The following is a 19,294-nucleotide window of genomic DNA, read 5'->3' on the forward strand; positions in this document are numbered from 1 at the left end:
AATTACTTGTTGTACCAACAAAACCAAAATTTCCCCTTCTAAAGATCACCCTTGAACGGCATCCTTGGGTGTTGGCGTACTCTTTCCCTGCCTCTGACAGGAGGACCGGATGCAAACTTTGTTCTGTATCCTTCCGATGCTGCCATTTTTTCTCCCTCTCTTCTCTCTTCTTCTTGGGAGACTTACGTGTTGTTAAGCAAGTATAGACTTTTCAGAACACTTCCCTTCACATTGTAAATATTTATGAGCAAAGACAAAGATACAAACAAAGACCCACTGATCTGTGTCAAAATTTGCTTACTGATGGGCTCAACAATCCAGGACATCTCCTTTGTCAGCCCCGGTCTCAACTGGTTATGGCTCCCCTTCTTTGGCCGGTGTGGAGACAGACAGTCTGTCACCCTTTCCTCCTCTTGCTCTGCATAAGATCGGTTTCAGGAGGCCTGTCAACTGTGTGCCAGCCACGCTGGCTCCTCATTATGTCTCCATCGAGGGAACCGTTATCTGCTCTTTGCTCTCTGATACCCATCGTCTGAGGATTCGGACAATTAACCTCTCGTCAGACATCTCTCTCCCAGCAACCAACCGGTTGTATCCGACTCTCTATGTCCTTCTGGGACCGGTTCTAGCTCTCTATTCAACCCTAGGGACCCTAACTCTCTCTGCAACCCTGTGGACGGTAAGTCTCCCTGCTACCCTGTGAACGCTAACTCTCTCAGGGACCATGTGGACATTAACTCTCTCTGTGTCCTTTTGGACGCTAACTTTCTCTGCCACCCTATGGATGCTAACTCTCTCTCTTTCCTGCGACCCTATGGTGGCTACATCTCTCTGAGACACAGTTTTCTCTACGGCCGCTCCACGACCTGCTCGGTCTTTCTCTCTCTACTCCTGCCACGACCTGCTCGGTCTTTCTCTCTCTACTCCTGATGCACTGGACTTTCTTTTGGACAAACTGGCCTTCCACAATGGAGCCTTGTCCTTACTCTTGCCTTTCCCTTTGGCCGTTATCACACTTGATGTCGCTGGGGCCCCAGGAGGTGTTCTTCTTTTTTGATTCTCCTTCCCCACTACTCTCCACTCTTTTCGATTCAATCCTTGGTGGAATATATGCTTGTTGAAGTTGGAACACAAGGAACCTTGGAATCATTTTAGCATATTTGCAGGGAGGTGCTATATGGATGACCTTTGACCTCAACAGGTATTAAAACAAGGTCCATTGAGGGAGAGGTTTGCCTGGTAAACATACGACACAAGTTTGGTAACATTTGGAATATATGTAAAAAAAACCTGTTATGGCAAAAAGGATATTAGGAACAAGAAAGAATGAGAAAGTTAAGACAATATTTAAAATTTAAATGATTCTGAAGGAAGAAATGACACAACATTATCTGAATTCAATCAGGAGGGATACTTACCAGCACGGAGTTCCTTTGATGAAGATGCAGTTTTATCCGTTGGTCTCTGAGATGTTACTGTAATTGTGAACAAATCTCCCGGCCTGGTCACATTACACACACCACTGTAGTCTACAGACATGTCAACAGGGACTACTGTATCATCTATTGCTTCAGCGTATTCACTAGGTGTACATGCTACTGTCCATTCGTCAACTATTCCGTCTGGTTTCTCCCAATTGGCTTCCACAGTAGTTACTGTAGGTTCACCTTCAGTGAGAATTACTTCTGATGGTACTATAAAAAATAAAAAAAAGTTAAAAATTTTTTAAAAATCAATCATTCAATAGAAACAACAAAATTGCAAAATTTCCAAAATTGCCAATAATACAAAAATATAGATTAATAATAGCAAGTAATAGCTGTCTTTGATAATGTGAACAATGACACACTAAAATGATTACATGTGCCAATACAAAAAGAAACAAAAGACTAACAATAGAAAATATCAATAACAAATGTAGAAATATAAAACTTTAAAAAAGTCTATTAAAGAAGAACATGACAGCAGAAAAAATTAAAAGAAAAAGTAACATAATCAAATACCTTAACATATGGCTATGAATATTCCACTCCATGAGATCACACAAATAATCTGGCGCTGAAAGATATCTAGAGAGAATTGTTTACTGTTTACCACGGCAGCCCAAAATGTGTGGGTTCTGTACTCATACTAGGCCTATATGGAAACCTATATTAAGAATACATTGTACATACGTCCAGATGAATCTTACTTGCTATAACTGATTGGCTAGATCGACTGCTATTTTTATCATTGCTCACTGAAGTGACATAGATCGTGTAGCTGTCTCCTGGAGTTGTTACATTACAGGTTGCTATTAGCTCTCCTTCAATGGCTGTTATAGTATCTTTCTCTGGTGTTCCTTCATCGCAGTCCACCAGATAGTAATCCACAACCCCACCGGGATGAGGCCATCTTACAGACACACTGTCAACAGTTGAACTATCTTCCACTAGTTGTGGTGCATTTGGCTGTGCTGTGATATTGATGGAGACGCTTTCACCAGCAACACCTTCACTGATCGAAGTGACAGTTATGGTGTAGTCATCACCTGTGTGGAAGAAGATAGTGAGATCATTGTTACTGAATACTGTGCAAACACTGCTAATAAGATACACACCATTTACTGTAACTGTGAGGATCACGTTTTAAGTAGATCTGCTCACGTGACAACATTTTTACATGGTTCCATGACTGATCCATTGAAAAGTACTGCTCTGCACAGAAATACTTATCAAGCTACTTCTTCTTGCTTCCAAACCTACTGTTCTGTATGGCAAGCCGTTTTAGCATTTACCTTGTTATTCTACTTAAGTAGAATTAATTCTACTTAAGTAGAATTTATTCTACTTAAGTAGAATGAGGTGGTAAATGTTAAAGCAGCATTTTGCGTCCTTTTCTATGATTTTTCTCAACCTCACTGACTCCACTATACCATAACGACATACATAACTAGCTTATCTATTTATATTTTACTTCAAATGGTGGCATAAAAGTCGAAAAAATTGCAACTTTCAACTTTGTTGTTCTCCAAGATATTTTCCGTTGGGAACCCATAGTATGAATATTTAAACACTACGAACGTCATTGACAGATACGTAATATAACACCACGCTTGATTTGTGTACAGTCTATATGGCAGTTGTACCAGGGTGTTGCATAACAACTCCCTGGTTGTACCAGGGAGTTGTCTTGAATCTATTTTTAGCAATGGCTCATAACTAAACCTGCATCTCTGATTGGTTGAATTCAAACTAGTGGGTTTGGGAACTGAATGCGATTAATTTTGTACGTGGAATACTCGCCAATTAACGTTTTTGGCAGGGAAAAACTTGGCTAATATCTTAATTTGCTGTTTTGTGATTTGATGTATGTAAAAAACTCGATGGACATGTCAAAAAAGTAGAAAACGGCGACCAAACGCAAAATGCTCATGAATAAACATATTATTCACTGATTGGTGGAATTCAAACTAGTGGAGTTGGAGATATGAAAAGTTTGTCGAGGACACTTTTGCTCGTTATCGACATAAATCGTTAATTACTCGCTAATTAACGCTCTTGGCAGGGTGAAACTTGGATGGTATCTTAGTTTGCTGTTTTATGATTGATACATCTAAAAAAATCGATGCACATGTTAAAAAGGTGGAAAAAAACGACCCAACGCAAAATGCTGCTTTAAAACGGCTTGCCATAGTTCTGAGGGCTTACAACTACAGTTATTCAATGGAATCTTGTTGGGTTTGAGTGCATACAGTATGTAGAATGGAGACAGGTACTAAAAGGATTTTCGGGTGGATGCACTTGATTGACAAGACCTATCTAGCATTCTAACCAAACTATAAGCATATGTTGCTACAGTATAGCTGAGTGGATAAAGGCGGTGGCTTTTAAAGCAATGAGGCTTAGCAATCGGGAGGCTTAGCAATCGGGAGGTTCCTGGTTCGATACCTGGCCAGGTCATAGTAAATTGGGTTTTTCATCCAAGAACAATCTACGGTTTTCCCATCTGAAATAACTTTCTATAGATTCCAAATTTGAGTTAAAATGTTGAATTCGAAGCCACCCGACGTGTAATTTGTAATCGATAAGCCCTCGCAGGTTTCTCCCACATTTGTGGTTGCTAAAGGGCCATAAAACAAACTGCTGATTATTATTAATATTACTATGGTACAGTGCAAAGTTTTAGTCCATTCATCTTAAACAAACCAATTTTCTGTTCTGACAACCAGAATCAGCAGTGGAGGTTGTTCACATAAAATTCAGATGACATTGTAACTAAAAAAAATTGTTATCCCTCCCAATATTGGTGTTCTACTCACAAACCTGTACACATCTCTCGCCTACAGCATACATATTGGTCATTGTTATTGTACAGCTGTTTTTTAGCTTGAACAACCAAACAAAATGTAAGGCAAGATTGTCCAATGGACGACAAGAAAAATAAACTCCTACAAAATTTGTCCTCCACTAAATAAAATTTGCACAAATGGTGACATAGCATTCACATTTTTATTTGGACATACAATAGGTGTTAAACATCTGTACTACCAAAACAAAACTATTATAGCACTAAAAAGCAGAAACCAATCACCAAACTCACCTGGCGTGCTTAGATTTATACAAGATGCTTCGTAACTAGTGTCATAATTCCTGGCTGGTACAGTAGAAGGGCTCGCAACACCTGATGAACAGCTAACATTATATTCAGTCACTTCCCCGGCAGGGTCTTCCCATGATGCAGTTACACTATCCGTAGTCACACTCTCCTCAGTTAGATTGGCTGCAGGATTAGGTTTTGCTGTAGCATTGATAAAGAAGGGATTTCCTCCTTTTAGACCACTGACTGTAGTGATGTTAACAGTCACTGTTAGTCCTGCTGTAACATCATCACCACTGCAACTAGCACTTAATACGCTTCCATTATTAGCAGGTAAAATGTCAGGATTTGCTACTCCACTTGAACAAGTGATCTCATAAGAATTGAGTTCCCCCATGGGTCTCTTCCACGACACAGAGACACTGTCTGTAGTAGGTTCGCCAATCGTCACATCTGAAACTTCATTAGGAATTGCCCGTACATTAATGTCATCACTACTGTTCAGTTTACCACTCACTGTTGTTACTGTTACAGTGATAAGACTGCCTGCTGTAACAGGAGCACAAGTAGCTGCTGTATTAGACTCAGTTGTGTTACATGTAGCATTGTTATCTGAACTTTCTACTACATACTGATATGTGGGTTTTTGATCTTCCGGTAATTTCCATGATACTGTCACACTATCAGTGGTAGCATTATCCTCTGTCAAATCGACAACTGCACCAGGAGCTGATTCAACAGAGATGCTAGTTGGATTCAGCTTTGTACCACTTTCAGTTGTGACTGTAACTTTCACTGAACTTCCAGCCATCACATCAATACAATCAACATTGAGATTTTCTTCACCATTATCATCAATACTTGGTGCTGAGGGGACACCATCAGAACAGTTTACAAGATACCGTGTTAACTCTCCATAGGGCTTATCCCACTCAACGGATACGCTGCTTGATGTAGAAGGTAGTGAGCTCAAATTAGCAACAATGTTAGGGTAAGCAGTGACAATGGTAGAGTCCACTCGACTGACTTTCAGGCCACTGACACTCCAGACAGTCACAATAATATTAGCCCCAGCAACTACCTTGTCGCAAATTCCACTAGTGGCAGTTTTATCTAATAACGACTGTTGAGGCTCTCCTTGTGAGCAGTTCATCACATATCCATCAATAGTGCCATTAGGTTTTTCCCATTCTACTTCAACGTAACTGGTAACCACTTCACCATCGTCTTTGTCACGTAAGTTTTTGACAATTTCAGGATCTGCCGGAGTAAAAGATAAGAGAGGACCATCCTTTCCTAAGCGTTTATTGCATGAAGTTTTTTATGACAGGTATTCAATGATCTTCTACTATAATTTATGACTTATCAAGATGATTAATGATGCTCATTGCAATGATGTGATGTCATGTCCCATGATACTAAAATAAATCCTACAACTAGGAAGTTGATAAGTTTGATGTGGAATTTTCAAAACTGTGTAAGAAAGCAGTAAGTTTAAAATCTCCCAAAATTTCTCTTCTTGTATGAGCTTACCTTTACAGAAACCTGAATATTTCATAAATAATTTTGTAATACTTGTCACTTGGTGACTAAACAAAATACTAGTTGGATGTCTGTCTCTATAAGCTTGATCAATTGTAAATAACTTTTCAGCAAAATTTGGTGAGCATCGTCAAAAGATGTCAGACATTGTTTATATCCAAACTGAGTAGTAGCTATTTCTAAATAAAAGATTGTTACAGTTGATCCAGTAGGTCACTGGGCCACATATTTTCCAGTAGTTGAAGGCTTATGAGCAGTCAGAAATTCAATCAATTGATTGAATTCTCAACATTTTGCTGTCCGCACACTTTTCATATTGGCAAAGTGTACACAGTTGAAAACAATGTATGAAAATTTTTGACTTTTTACTCTGGACAGTATTTGAAATGAAATTTAGGAAGTCAAGCAAACATTCTCTAATGAAATGGGATTTAAGTATAAAATGGCATCAACATTTTGATTGAACGTATTTCCTGTTGACTTCAAAAGACTTTTGAACTGCACAAAAAACAAAAGGATTCATCAGCAATAAGATGGATCCATATACCAAGTATGAAGTTTTATCCACCCTGAGGTGTTTGACTTAACATGCTTGTGTCACATTTTTACACACACATGCTAACACAATTCTATAGATTCCTTAGCTTCCAGCAAGGAATCAAATGTACAGTATTAGCTATGGCAGGATTCAAACCAATATCCATTCTAGCTTTCACTATTGATTGCAAACTTGACAGAAGCTAAACATACTTCAGCCATGGATGGCAACAAATGTGTTAGCTGCTGGAGTCCGTATTAGATAAAGACATCTTGCATTGGTTGTGATACTTTTCTAACAGCATGCATACATACAGCAATGGGGTTCTCCAGCCACACACAAGAAGGAGTGAAGGACAGAGGGTGCTGTCTCATCAGCCTTAGCTACAGAACTTCTGCGAAACTTGACAAGCTGCAGTCATAGACTGCAGATAATGATGGTACCAGGAGTCGATCAATTTCATTCGTAATTATTGAAGAAGAGATCCTTTGAAACAGATTTCTTCAGTTTCAAGTCAAGTATAATTTGTTTTCTACTGGATGTCTTCTTCGTTTGCAAAAAAATCACCTAATAAATCGAACAGCTCGACAGTTTGCGAGTCTGTAAGGAGCATTCACAGCTTTTGAGCGCTTTCACATGATCTTATTTCTGGAATTTGGAGATTGTTAAACCTTTTTAAACATTTTTAGTCCAGTGCAGAAGACTTGGCATCCTACAAATTTCATATACCAAAAGAAACGGAAGACAAACAATATAAAATATCAATAACAAATGCAGAAATATAGAAACTTAAAAAAAGTCTATAAAAGAAGAACAAGAATACTAGCAGAAAATATTGAAAACAAAAAGTAACATAATCAAATACCTTAACATATGGCTATGAATATTCCACTCCATGAGATCACACAAATAATCTGGGGCCGAACCATATCTAGAGAGAATTGTTTACTGTCTACCACGGCAGCCCAAAAATACTAGGCCTATATGGAAACCTATATTAAGAATACATTGTACATACGACGGATGAATCTTACTTGCTGTAACTGATTGGCCAGATTGATTGCTCAATTGACCATTGCTCACTGAAGTGACATAGACTGTGTAGTTGTTTCCTGGGGTTGCTACATTACAGGTTGCTATTAGCTCTCCAATAATGGCTGGTATATTATCATTCTCTGGTGTTCCTTTATCGCAGTCCACCAGATAGTAATCCACATCCCCACCAGGATGAGGCCATCTTACAGACACACTGTCAACAGTTGAACTATCTTCCACTAGTATTGGTGGATTTGGCTGTGCTGTGATAGGGATGGAGACGCCATCACCAGCAACACCTTTATTGATCGAAGTTACAGTTATGATGTAGTCAGCACCTGTGTGGAAGAAGAAAGTGAGATCATTGTTACAAACTACTGTGTACCCTCGATTGGCAAACACTGCTAATAAGAAACACACCATTTTACTGTGAGGATCACGTTTTACGTACAGTTTTAAGTAAGTTTCCGTAGCTCTTTTTTTTTCCACATAGTTCTATGACTGTTCCGTCAAAAAGTACAGCCATGCATGGAAACACTTATCAAGCTATCAAACCCAAAAGATTCATTTAGCATTTGACAGAATGTGAAAAATTGACCATTCAATCGTTTTGACAGCTGATCTTTCCCTATGTTCTGGTAGTTAACTTTTGTACTGTAACTGAAAATCCCAAACTTACTAGTTTCCAGGTTATAATTGGATGATGATACAGTAATCTACTGGTCTTCTTCCTACAAATGCACTTAAATCAACCTAGCTACGAAGGACAAAGGTTGGTAGGTTGCATTTTATCACTGCCCTCCTCCAACCCCTCCAACCCCCCCCCCACGCCCCGACTGGATACTTATTTGCAGTGCCTGATAGAGCTCTGTGATTCTATCTTGAATTATTACTAAGAACTGCCAAAACTGGAATTGTATTTGGCAACCTTCAGAATGGTAGGTCAGTAGGAATGTAGTACTAAAATGTTACCAACATTTGTGAGCTAGAGGTATATTTGAGTGCATACATACAGTATGTATGTAGAATGAAGACAGATGAACAGGAGGAGTTGACTTAATCTCACGTTTACATCAAACAGTGAGGTTTAGGGTTAGGGTGCCCTATCATTGCTTGGATTAGGCTTTTCAAGCCCATTGTCAATGAAAGGTGATCAGAGAGTAAAATTGGTCAATTTTGTAATAAATCCAAATTGCAAAGCAAATGATATTTCACAAACTACAGTAATTCTAGGTGAATCTTGTTGGGTTTGAGTGCATATAGAATGGAGACAAGTACTAAAAGGATTTTCTGGTGGCTGAACTTGATTGCTTTTGCAAAATTGCTGACAATATTTGTACCAAATAGATCATCCATTCTGATGATATTCTAAGTACAGAGAACTTTGACAGCTACTGTATGCACACAATGCAGCATAAATATTCTAGCAGATGACAATACGAAAGTCAAGCTTTTGTAGAAGTAGAACATCTACCCAGATGACATCACAGACCCCCCTACTGTGATCCAGCTTCCTGGAGCAAGTTGCAGGTTTAGCCAGTCAAAAAAGGTTACAATCAATCGAACTTGTCTCAAGTAAGGGGCAAGATATCCAGATGGGGGGTTTTCAACTGGCGGAATATTTTTATCTTCAAATTAAAGTTTCACCTTGTTCAATGACAAAGTCCTTTCGTCACCAGAAAATACTTTTTAAAATATAGCAAAATTCAAATAATAATGACACTTAAATGATGGAAAGAAAGTTATGGGTAACTTCAATGTCAATCAAAGCTGCCCTATCAAGCATTCTAACCAAAGTATAAGTACAGGACAAGTGATAGTCTGCTCATCCGAGACTTAAATTCCTGTTCAGACAACTAGATTCAAATGTGGAGGTTGTCTGACGGACTACAGGAGTTGTTCACATAAATATTCAGATTACATTGTAACTAAATAACCCCAAATTAAGGTCAAATGATAACTTGTTATCACCCCCAATGTTGGTGTTCTACTCACAAACCTATACATCTCTCCCCTACAGCATACATATTGGTCATTGTTATTGTACAGCTGTTTTTCATCTTGGACAACCAAACAAAATGTAAGGCAAGATTGTCCAATGGACGACAAGAAAAATAAACTCCTACAAAATTTGTCCTCCACTAAATAAAATTTGCACAAATGGTGACATAGCATTCACATTTTTATTTGGACATACAATAGGTGTTAAACATCTGTACTACGATGAATGAATGTACTACCAAAACAAAACTATTATAGCACTAAAAAGCAGAAACCAATCACCAAACTCACCTGGCGTGTTTAGATTTATACAAGATGCTTTGTAACTAGTGCCATCATTCCTGGCTGGTACATTAGAAGGGCTCGCAACACCTGATGAACAGCTAACATCATATCCAGTCACATCCCCGGCAGGGTCTTCCCATGATGCAGTTACACTATCCGTAGTCACACTCTCCTCAGTTAGACTGGCTGCAGGATCTGGCTTTGCTGTAGCATTGATAAAGAAGGGATTTCCTTTTGAACCATTGACAATAGTGATCTTAACATGCAGTAACTGTTAGTCCTGCTGTAACACCATCACCACTGCAACTAGCACGTAATACACTGCCTTCATTAGCAGGTAAAATGTCAGGAGTTGCATCTCCACTTGAACAATTGATCGCATCATAATGAAGGTCTCCCATGGGTCTCATCCACGACACAGAGATACAGCTTGATGCTAGGGTAGGCAGTGACATTGTCAGAGATATTTCTACTGACTTCCTTTCCATTCACACTCCAGACAGTTGATGATTACTGTATATGATGCTCATTGCAATGATGTTGATGTCATGTCCCATAATACTAAACTAAACCCCACAACAAGGAACCTGATAAGTTTGGTTTTTTAATTTTCAAAACTAAACAAGTTTGTAAGACAGAAGTAATTTTGAAAGCACCCAAATTTCTGCTTGTAGGATCTGACCTTTACAGAACCTGAATTTTTCATGTGCATAATACTTGCCACTCGGTGACTACACAAAAAACAAATATCAAACAAATAAACAAAAACAAAAAACAAACAAACAAAAACTAGTTGGATGACAGTCTCTACTGTATAAGCTTGATCAATCGTAAATAAATTTTGGGGCAAAATTTGGTTAACTAGCATCGTAAAAAAATGTCAGACATTTATGACTCATTGCAACAAGATCCCCATTAAGCAAAATTTAATTTACTCTTTTAGTTAATGACTTAATTTATGCTCTCATCATTGATTGGTAATGCTCGACACTATAAACTTGACTAAGAAAAACATACTTCAGCCATGGATGGCAGCAAATGTGTTAGCTGCTTGAGTCCATATTAGATAAAGACATCTTGCATTGGTTGTGATACTTTTCTGACAGTATGCATACAAACAGCAATGGGGTTCTCCAGCCACACCCAAGAAGGACAGAGGGTGCTGTCTCATCAGTCTTAGCTACAGAACTTCAGCGAAACTTGACAAGCTGCAGTCTATGACTGTAGATAATGATGGTACCAAGGGTCCATCGTTAGAAGTAAATACGATATCATTGTTTAAAAGTTTTGGGGTATTTATTTGGGGTCTGTTGACCTCATGTGACATTTGACCTCTTTTACCAATTTCAATAGGATTCTTGCACTCACCAAGCTGAATCTGCACACCACATATTAAGTTCAAGAGAGATGTCCTTCGTGGGTTATCGTGCTTACGAGATTTTCAGAATTTGACCGAGTTGTTGATCCCAAATGACCATGGATTGAACTTCACAAAAAGCAATAGGTTTCTTATGCTCAATAAGACGGATCCACCAAGTACGAAATCCTTCACTTTGTTTCCCATCAGGTTTTATGAGGCACTTGAAAGCAGTTGGCACTTTCGTTGAAGTGTGGGGGAAGGTGGGGTTGTAATGACAAGTCAGAATGATATACGTCTGAAAATGGTGGCTGTAGTAGTCTTTCTTCCAGACCTCTAAAGTCCTCTCACTACCCGCCAAACAAAATTAATGCTCTTCATATTCTATACCCCCTAATAACTCCCCCCCCATGCCCCCCTTCCCCACTCCCCAAAGCTACAGACTTGTAAACTAATCCCACACCATTAATACCGTCCAAGCCTCCTTGATTCTGTTAAATTGAGAAACATGTCAAAGGATATTTATGCAGGTCACTCGAATGTGTTGAGAATTATTCCAGATGATGATGTCTCAAATGGAGTGCTAAATTAGAACTCATCAAGAAAACATGATTCCAAACCAAAGAAGACTACATCACCAGAATCGACTTCTATACTTTGCGAATGGCAGATTCTGACGGAAGACGTGAATTGGCGTTGACCCCGAAAAGGCTCCATGGGGGGGGGGACGTGGGAGGTGGTAAGTGCTCACTTGTTACCACTTAATACTGGCTAGGTACAGTAGATGGGAAGGTGCAATGTATACATGCAACAGAATACTTTACTGCCATTTAAGATATCCTATACACAGTTACATAAAACAATGACACATACCAGGGGCAGGCGTTGTTGGTGCCAATGTGGACGGGAGTATCGTGGTTTCCACAACAGTTATAACGGTTGAACCGTCCATTGTAGGTACAGTCGTCGAAGCTATCGAACAGCTGGTGAAGGTCATCAGAACCTGTAATAATGTTGTAGAAAGAAAACAAAAGAACATTGATTACAAGCAAACCTACCTGTCTGGACATTTGACAATCATTGTTTAATTATACAAAGACAGTTTGTACGTTTCACAATTACATGCCGAAAGAGGAGGTGCATTATCTAAGTGCTGTACCACCCACTGAATACGGATATTTAACTGAGCTGTCGATATGCTAACTTCACATGGTACGACAGTTAACTTCAAATGTAAATCCACGCCAAAAAAAGACAGAGGGTGCCGTCGTAATGGTCCTATTGAGAGTTCCATGAAACTTGACATACTGTGACACGACCAGGAGTTTCAAACTTTCAAGTACAAAATTATCAAAGCGGGGGAACTTTTGAAACAAATTTTGAAACAAAAAAAAGTTTCAACTCAAGGTTAACCAATAGGGCGGGCCTACACCATTTATGATAATCTCTGCTGTTTTGATATTGATCAAGCCTTGCTGCAAGGGCCCCTGCAGCTGAGCCTGCACCTTCATCTGTTTTACCTGGTGTCTATGACTAACATTACGTTTATGGTAGAATGAGAAGGAAGGGCAATGACCAGAGGAGCCTGTCATAGAGGGGGGCACAGTGTTAAAGGGTCACTAGGACATTACAGGCACAGAAGAAGAGGTGCTAAGGTTAAGAGGAGACAGGTTATCGAGGAGTGGAGTAAATATTATGTATATTACAGTTTATCATATCAGCTGTAGCTAGCAGGGAATATTTTATCCAGCAAGGCATCACAAAATGCTATGCAAACTTTGTCAAATTAATTTCATACAGCACAAGCTCGACGACGAATGTATGCAATGCTTTTACACTGCAGGAACAAGTATGTCATAATTATCTGAGAGTCCTATAAATTCAGCGCCTTCAAAACTGGAACACAATAGTTGAACATAAAATAAATTCCCTGACTCAGGAGTATGTAGGCAAACTGACTGAGTGTTTTTTTTTTTTTTTTTATTCTCCTGTCATTCAGTATATTGTGTCCATACTTTAAATAAATGGGTGGTGATATTTACACATTGAGTTTTGCTTCCTTGTTGAAACACTGAACTTTGCAGTTGATACGGAATAAGGGCAACATTTTGTTAGAATCCTTCACTTCCTGAGTGTAATGTAGTACGATCTCATACAAGAAAATCATTTCCTATCAGACACACCTTTTACAAATGTTAGTATACAGTATTCACTATGTACATGTACATGCAACAGAGTTCTCCATATATTGCAGGGTACAGTGTATCCTTGTATGTCAGGACATCATAGCTGTAATTATACTCAGTTATCACAATCTGCCAGAGGGGGAAAACCAGTTATAATATCGGAATGCAGATCTGTGTGACTATCCACAACAAATAGCAAAGGGTTCAAAGAGAGGTACAAGGGGAGTTTTCTAAAGGTACAAAAGAATGTTCCACAGTTGGTTCATACTGTACAGCTTGTAGGGCAAATTCTTTAATGGTCTTCCGGTCCTCAGAGACACCAATTTCTTTCCTTGGTGACTGGTCATTGTTAGATTTGGAGGTCATCCAACAGATGAAACATGCGAGACACTTTGGAATGGTAGAATATGAAGGAGTTCACTTGGGGTCAGTAAGGGTGCACAGTGTTAAAAGATTACCAGGGCATACTAGACACGGTAGAATGCGGTGCTTAGGTTGTGGGGAGACAGGTAAGTGGGGAACGAAGTAAATAATTGTTTACATCATATTCAGTTTGCACTGTGCATAAACACACCCCTCCCCGTGGGCGGGGCTCATGGGGGGAAGGGGGGACATGTCCCCCCAATATTTTAGGTGGGAGATTTAGTATCTAATATTTCCCCCCCCCCATATTTGGTGGCATAGTTTTTTTTTGTGGCTATAAATAGGAAATAATGCATGAGATTATTTATCCAAATCATATTTGGCGGTGGCTAAAACTTCATCCAACACATGCTGCATGAGGTAAATGACTCTTCGTGGTCGTTTCTGTGACCTGTGACGGTATAGCATGTTGTCACTCATGATTATTATCATAATGTCTGTACATCTCTAGTGTATGAGTGTAAGTACGTACAATCATATATATATGAGATCTGTCACTCCTATCCCACTTGTTAGAGTTGCACATGCCTCTATTGCACCTGTTTCACATTTTCGTAACTTAGGAGTCATATTTGACAAAAATCTGAACATGGAGTGTCATGTAAATAATATCTGCCGGGCTGCATTTCTCGCTCTTCATAAGATTTGTAAAATTCGTCGTTTTTTGAACAATCAAACTACCGAGGGACTTATCCATGTTTTTATTACATCATGCTTGGACTACTGCAATAGTGTGCTCTTAGGTCTCCCTGATAGTCAACTGGCTTAATTGCAACGCATTTAAAACTCTGCTGCCAGGCTGATCACTCGCACTAGCCCTGTCTCTCTTGGGTGAACTTGTTCAAAGTTATACCCCAACTCGCCTTCTTCGCTCTAGCACCTAATCTTTGCCCTCTATGCAACCTGTGTCCACTAAATCTTATGGCGAGCGATCTTTCCAGTATTCCTCAACCCTCCTTTGGAATAAACTCCCACTCAACATAAAGAATGTTGTGTCTGTGGAGATGTTCAAACTGTTTTGAAGACACACCTGTTTTCATCGTTATAATTGTTATGTTTACTCTTATTGTATATTGGGTACATATCTTTCACTTTCTTTTGTACAGCGCGGCGAGGCTTTATTGTAAATTATATATAGAACTGTTTATTATTACTATAATGATCCACATCGATATGGGTTCACTGGGTTTTCATTTGGCCTGTTTCCTACAAGATTTCTACCGCAGGCGCGTAGCCAAGGGAGGGGGGCGAAGGGGGAGACCGCCCAGCTTGGGCATATTTTTGGTAATTTTTTATGCTCTCGAAGTTTTATAGTCGAACATGATGTGTCAACTGGTGACAATTTTGAAAAAGCATGGTGTGAGTACTTTCAAGCACGGTATGAAAGTACAGAATAAAGTGGTATCAGCACTTTTAGATTTATATGTCCTTTCTGGCTGGGCATTATGGGATATACTTACCTGAATATTTATGACATGATTCCAATCATTCCTGAGGACAAGAATCTATGGAATAGCTTCATTTATGAACCTTTCTTCTCTACCACTTGATTGCAACAACATAAATATAGATATGACAATCATTTTACAGGTCCCCCCACCCCCCCCCCCCCTCCAAAGTTTCTTTTTCCTTAAAAGCACATAACATGCCTTAAAGACTTAACTTCTCCCATATTGAGAAAAACAAACTTGATAACACCATCCAAAGTTCATCTTTACAATATACTCAAACCACATAGACCAAAGCTTCAAAATAAATAAGGAAGTGCCGGCACGCCACCTCGGTTGAGCTGTGAAGGGTACTTAACGTACATGTGGTAGTGCCATTCCTACAATTCCTTATTAAACTTATATTACCCTCAGGAAGATAGATCCAATGCCAGACTGCAAGGTTCAAAGTCAAGGGGAAAAAAATCCCCTTTGCTAGATCGTTACCACCTCAATCTAAATGGGACTGTCGTTAACCTAGCTATTAAAGCTTCATCCCTGATATGGACAATTACTTCTAACGTTACCTTACTTATTTCCTCATCAGCTGGTTTTCCTGATTAAATTGTTTTTCGTATTTTGTTCGACGTAAATATACTATACAGGCAGAGAGAAAATTAACAGATTTCTGTAGACAGAGTATAACTGAAATCGTAGTGAGTTGGAAAATCCAGAACAGTGGAAAAACTTCCAGCCTCCACCGGGATTCGAGCCCTGGCCTCCCGCTTTATATGCGTACACCCTTAAGGTACCACTAGGCTATGGACGCTGATTGAATGTCCAGAGGTTCGCAACCGGTAAGGAAGGAAGTTGGGGGAAAGGACAACTTTCAACTTTGAATAAAGCTTAAGAGAAAAATTGCATTGGGTAACTGTTAATGGGAACTTATGACAGGGGCTCATTAAAGTTGAGAGCAAGTACTACTGTACGGTTGGCCATTTAGGGACGTGTCCTCAATTAAATCAGTTAAAGGGTGTGAAGACTCGCGCACAAAAAAAAACGTCTAATGCGGGTAATCTGACCTAGGATCGAATGAGGTGTAACAGAAGTGTTTGACACCACCATCGATCCCAGAAAATACACACACAGCTTGCTACCGTCGGTAACTAGACACTAGTGAACAGTCAGTTCATACATATATACAGCTGCGGTCAATATCCACAGCACAGTGTACAAACGATATAGCGATGGACATCTCAGGGTCCAACTAAGATAACAAGGTATCATATTTCAATACTGTCTGCATTTTGTAGCGACAAGAGAAAAACTTCACTTGCAAGCAACGGAAAGGTAACTTTTTAAAGATGGCAGCACGCTGTTTGGGGCGAGTCTTCAATGTCTTTAAAAGTGTGGTATTTCTATTCTTGCGTTTTCTCTCTAGCCACTCATTTTAATTTACATTGGCTTCCTACATTGACATTGATTCATAGCACATAATATTTTCATACCGGCTATGTAAAGGGAGTTGCATACCATGCAGTAGCGTGAATTGCATTATATCTGGGCCAGCATATGGTACTTGTCTATAGCAAAATTTCACACTTCAGAATTTGACAGTAATTTTGTTGTTTTATAATGTACTAGTTTCATCATTTGATTTTTTTGTGTGCATATTATCGGCCTATCACTATATGGCTTCCGTTGCACACAAGCCAATGTTTTGTCAGGGGTCATTATAGCTCTAAGTATTGTTAGTTCCTGTATTTTAAAGTGCATGTTTTCATGGCGGACTGAGTGGACGAAAGTTTTTCTGAGCGGACGCAACTTTTAAATTCATAGTAACAGTACTGGACCCATATTGTCGAGTGGTCCTTATGAAGACTTCCAGGCAAGATATATATATATACCAACTTTATGATTTCAGGATCCATGTGATTGTAAATTCCCTAAACTTAAGAAGGGAACTCAGGACAAGAGGAGGAAGTAGGAAAACAGAGGGTGCCTTCGGACCTGATGAGGGTGTTTATCCTGTTCTGACCTATCACCCACCAAAAATTTGATAACATTTAAGCACACATCCCCCCCCCCTCCCCCCAACTGGCACCCTCTTTCATGTCAACGCTACTTCCTAATTCCTTCCTTGTCCTACCAAATCTACCATTCTAAAGGTTTCTAAACTAGGATCATATCAACTTACAGTATACTGAATCTGTTATGCATAGCAATGAGTTCTTATCTGATATGGAGTACAGTATTACACAAACAAACCAAAGATAGGACCACACCCAATCTGATGTATATAGGCCTACATATCATTCAATATTCTGGACATATATACAGTATCAGGGAATTCCAGGATACAACTTCTGACAAACATACTTCAAAATATTCTACGTACTGTACTGTTACTGTAAAGTTCAAAGTCCACTCTAGTTCCCCTTGTACTGACTTATAAACTAAACGTTGTATCTATATAGCCTTAGTGAGCATGTTAGCTCAGTTTCAGCTGAGTGTTAGCAGAGTGTTAGCAGAGTGTTCGCTGAGTGTTAGCTCAATGGTTAACGCTGGTGCCTTTCAATCATAAGGTCCCGAGTTCGAGTCACTCCAAGATGAATGCATGTCGTCCAGTTACAGAGTTGTTGACAATTGACAATTCATAATCATGGACGTTAAATATGAATCTAAGAGACTGACTTCGGTCAGCTTACGGCTTTGATATAAGCCAATGATGGCTTCTTCGCGAGTTCCTGCTTGCAGGAGGATCTAAAAATTCAATACCATATAGCCTTATTAATTTTAGAACTGTACAGTACATGCAGACTGCAATGTTAGTTTAGGATAAATATGCCTACATGTAGTTTTGCATGTAGTACACAAATATCTCTGGTTAGGATAGATCGACTGTACATACAGTACATACTGTGTACATGTGTGAACTTTACATTTCTACATTACAATCAACACTTACAGTTTATTGTGTATAGTCTACTGTACATGTTTGCAGTACTGTATATAGATCTAGATCTATAACCAATGGAGCAAATACACTTAAAGAATTTATGGACTCCAAAAATTTGATTCAGCTGTATAATGCCCATGAGTCGACAAGATTTGCACCACCAAAAGAACTGAGGACCCGTGCAATTTTAACTCTTTGACAAGATCATAGAATCTTGGTGCCCAGACAGTAAATACAGTTACTTGCAGTAATATTGAAACACCTTAGGGAGGTACAAAATTTCTCACAAAATGGTCACCCATGCATAGCTACTTGATAAGCATTTTGTAGAGTTTTGGTACGTAGGTATTTATACAAACACGTCATAGAATGCATGCTATTCCTGTGTTTATGACAAATAGCATTATAATAGCCAACAAACAATGATACTCATTTCTGGGTCAGAACTCGAACACACATTTATAATTTATAAGTATTACATACTGTACTGTACTGTACAGTGAGTAGCAGGCCTGGAAAATTGGGCTATTTTAGTCGGTGGCTAAACACTGGAAGGTAGATTATGATGACAGTTGTCAGACAAGTTTACATTTACTGAGAGTCTTACCTATATCGTTTGATTGACATTTTATGAAAGTTCTTCTTCTTCTGAGAACAAAACTAATGTAATTGTTCATGTAACTGTAAGACGTGTACATGTACACCATCGTTTACACATCAACGAGGTGAAACTAATTCCTGAAAGCTAAAACGGATCGGTTACGTATTGCATGGCCTAATTTCAGGAAGTTCAGCAATGCAACGATTCTATTTGCATATTTATTTAACCAACGAAAAATACAGTCACTTTTTCCCGTATTAAGTTTTTAAGTTTAGAGGTTTTAAATGTCTGCAAGCTGAACAAAATGACAGAGAAATTATTGATTCAATGGTTGGTACATGTACTGTACATGTATATATCCA

The 19,294-nt window shown here is 39.0% G+C and overlaps 1 protein-coding gene across 7 annotated transcripts in view; it reads right to left on the reverse strand.

The window, feature by feature from the left end:
* The window catches only part of LOC139963223 (receptor-type tyrosine-protein phosphatase H-like), a 64,732-nt gene that overhangs the window by 34,028 nt on the left and 11,410 nt on the right, over window positions 1-19,294 (reverse strand). For 4 of the 7 annotated variants that reach the window (XM_071964077.1, XM_071963940.1, XM_071963995.1 and 1 more), the window contains exons 1-4: window positions 7,693-8,131; window positions 4,582-5,838; window positions 2,192-2,530; window positions 1,419-1,694 (exon numbers count right to left, since the gene is read on the reverse strand). In XM_071964077.1, coding sequence (XP_071820178.1) covers window positions 1,419-1,694; window positions 2,192-2,530; window positions 4,582-5,838; window positions 7,693-8,116 — 2,296 coding nt within the window. In that variant the 5' untranslated portion in view covers window positions 8,117-8,131. Of the gene's footprint in view, window positions 1-1,418; window positions 1,695-2,191; window positions 2,531-4,581; window positions 5,839-7,692; window positions 8,132-12,209; window positions 12,340-19,294 lie in introns of those variants that run through there. The other 3 variants (XM_071964167.1, XM_071964253.1, XM_071964338.1) reach the window with 2 other exon arrangements.

Source organism: Apostichopus japonicus, chromosome 1 (assembly GCF_037975245.1).
Source record: "Apostichopus japonicus isolate 1M-3 chromosome 1, ASM3797524v1, whole genome shotgun sequence".
NCBI lineage: Eukaryota > Metazoa > Echinodermata > Holothuroidea > Aspidochirotida > Stichopodidae > Apostichopus > Apostichopus japonicus.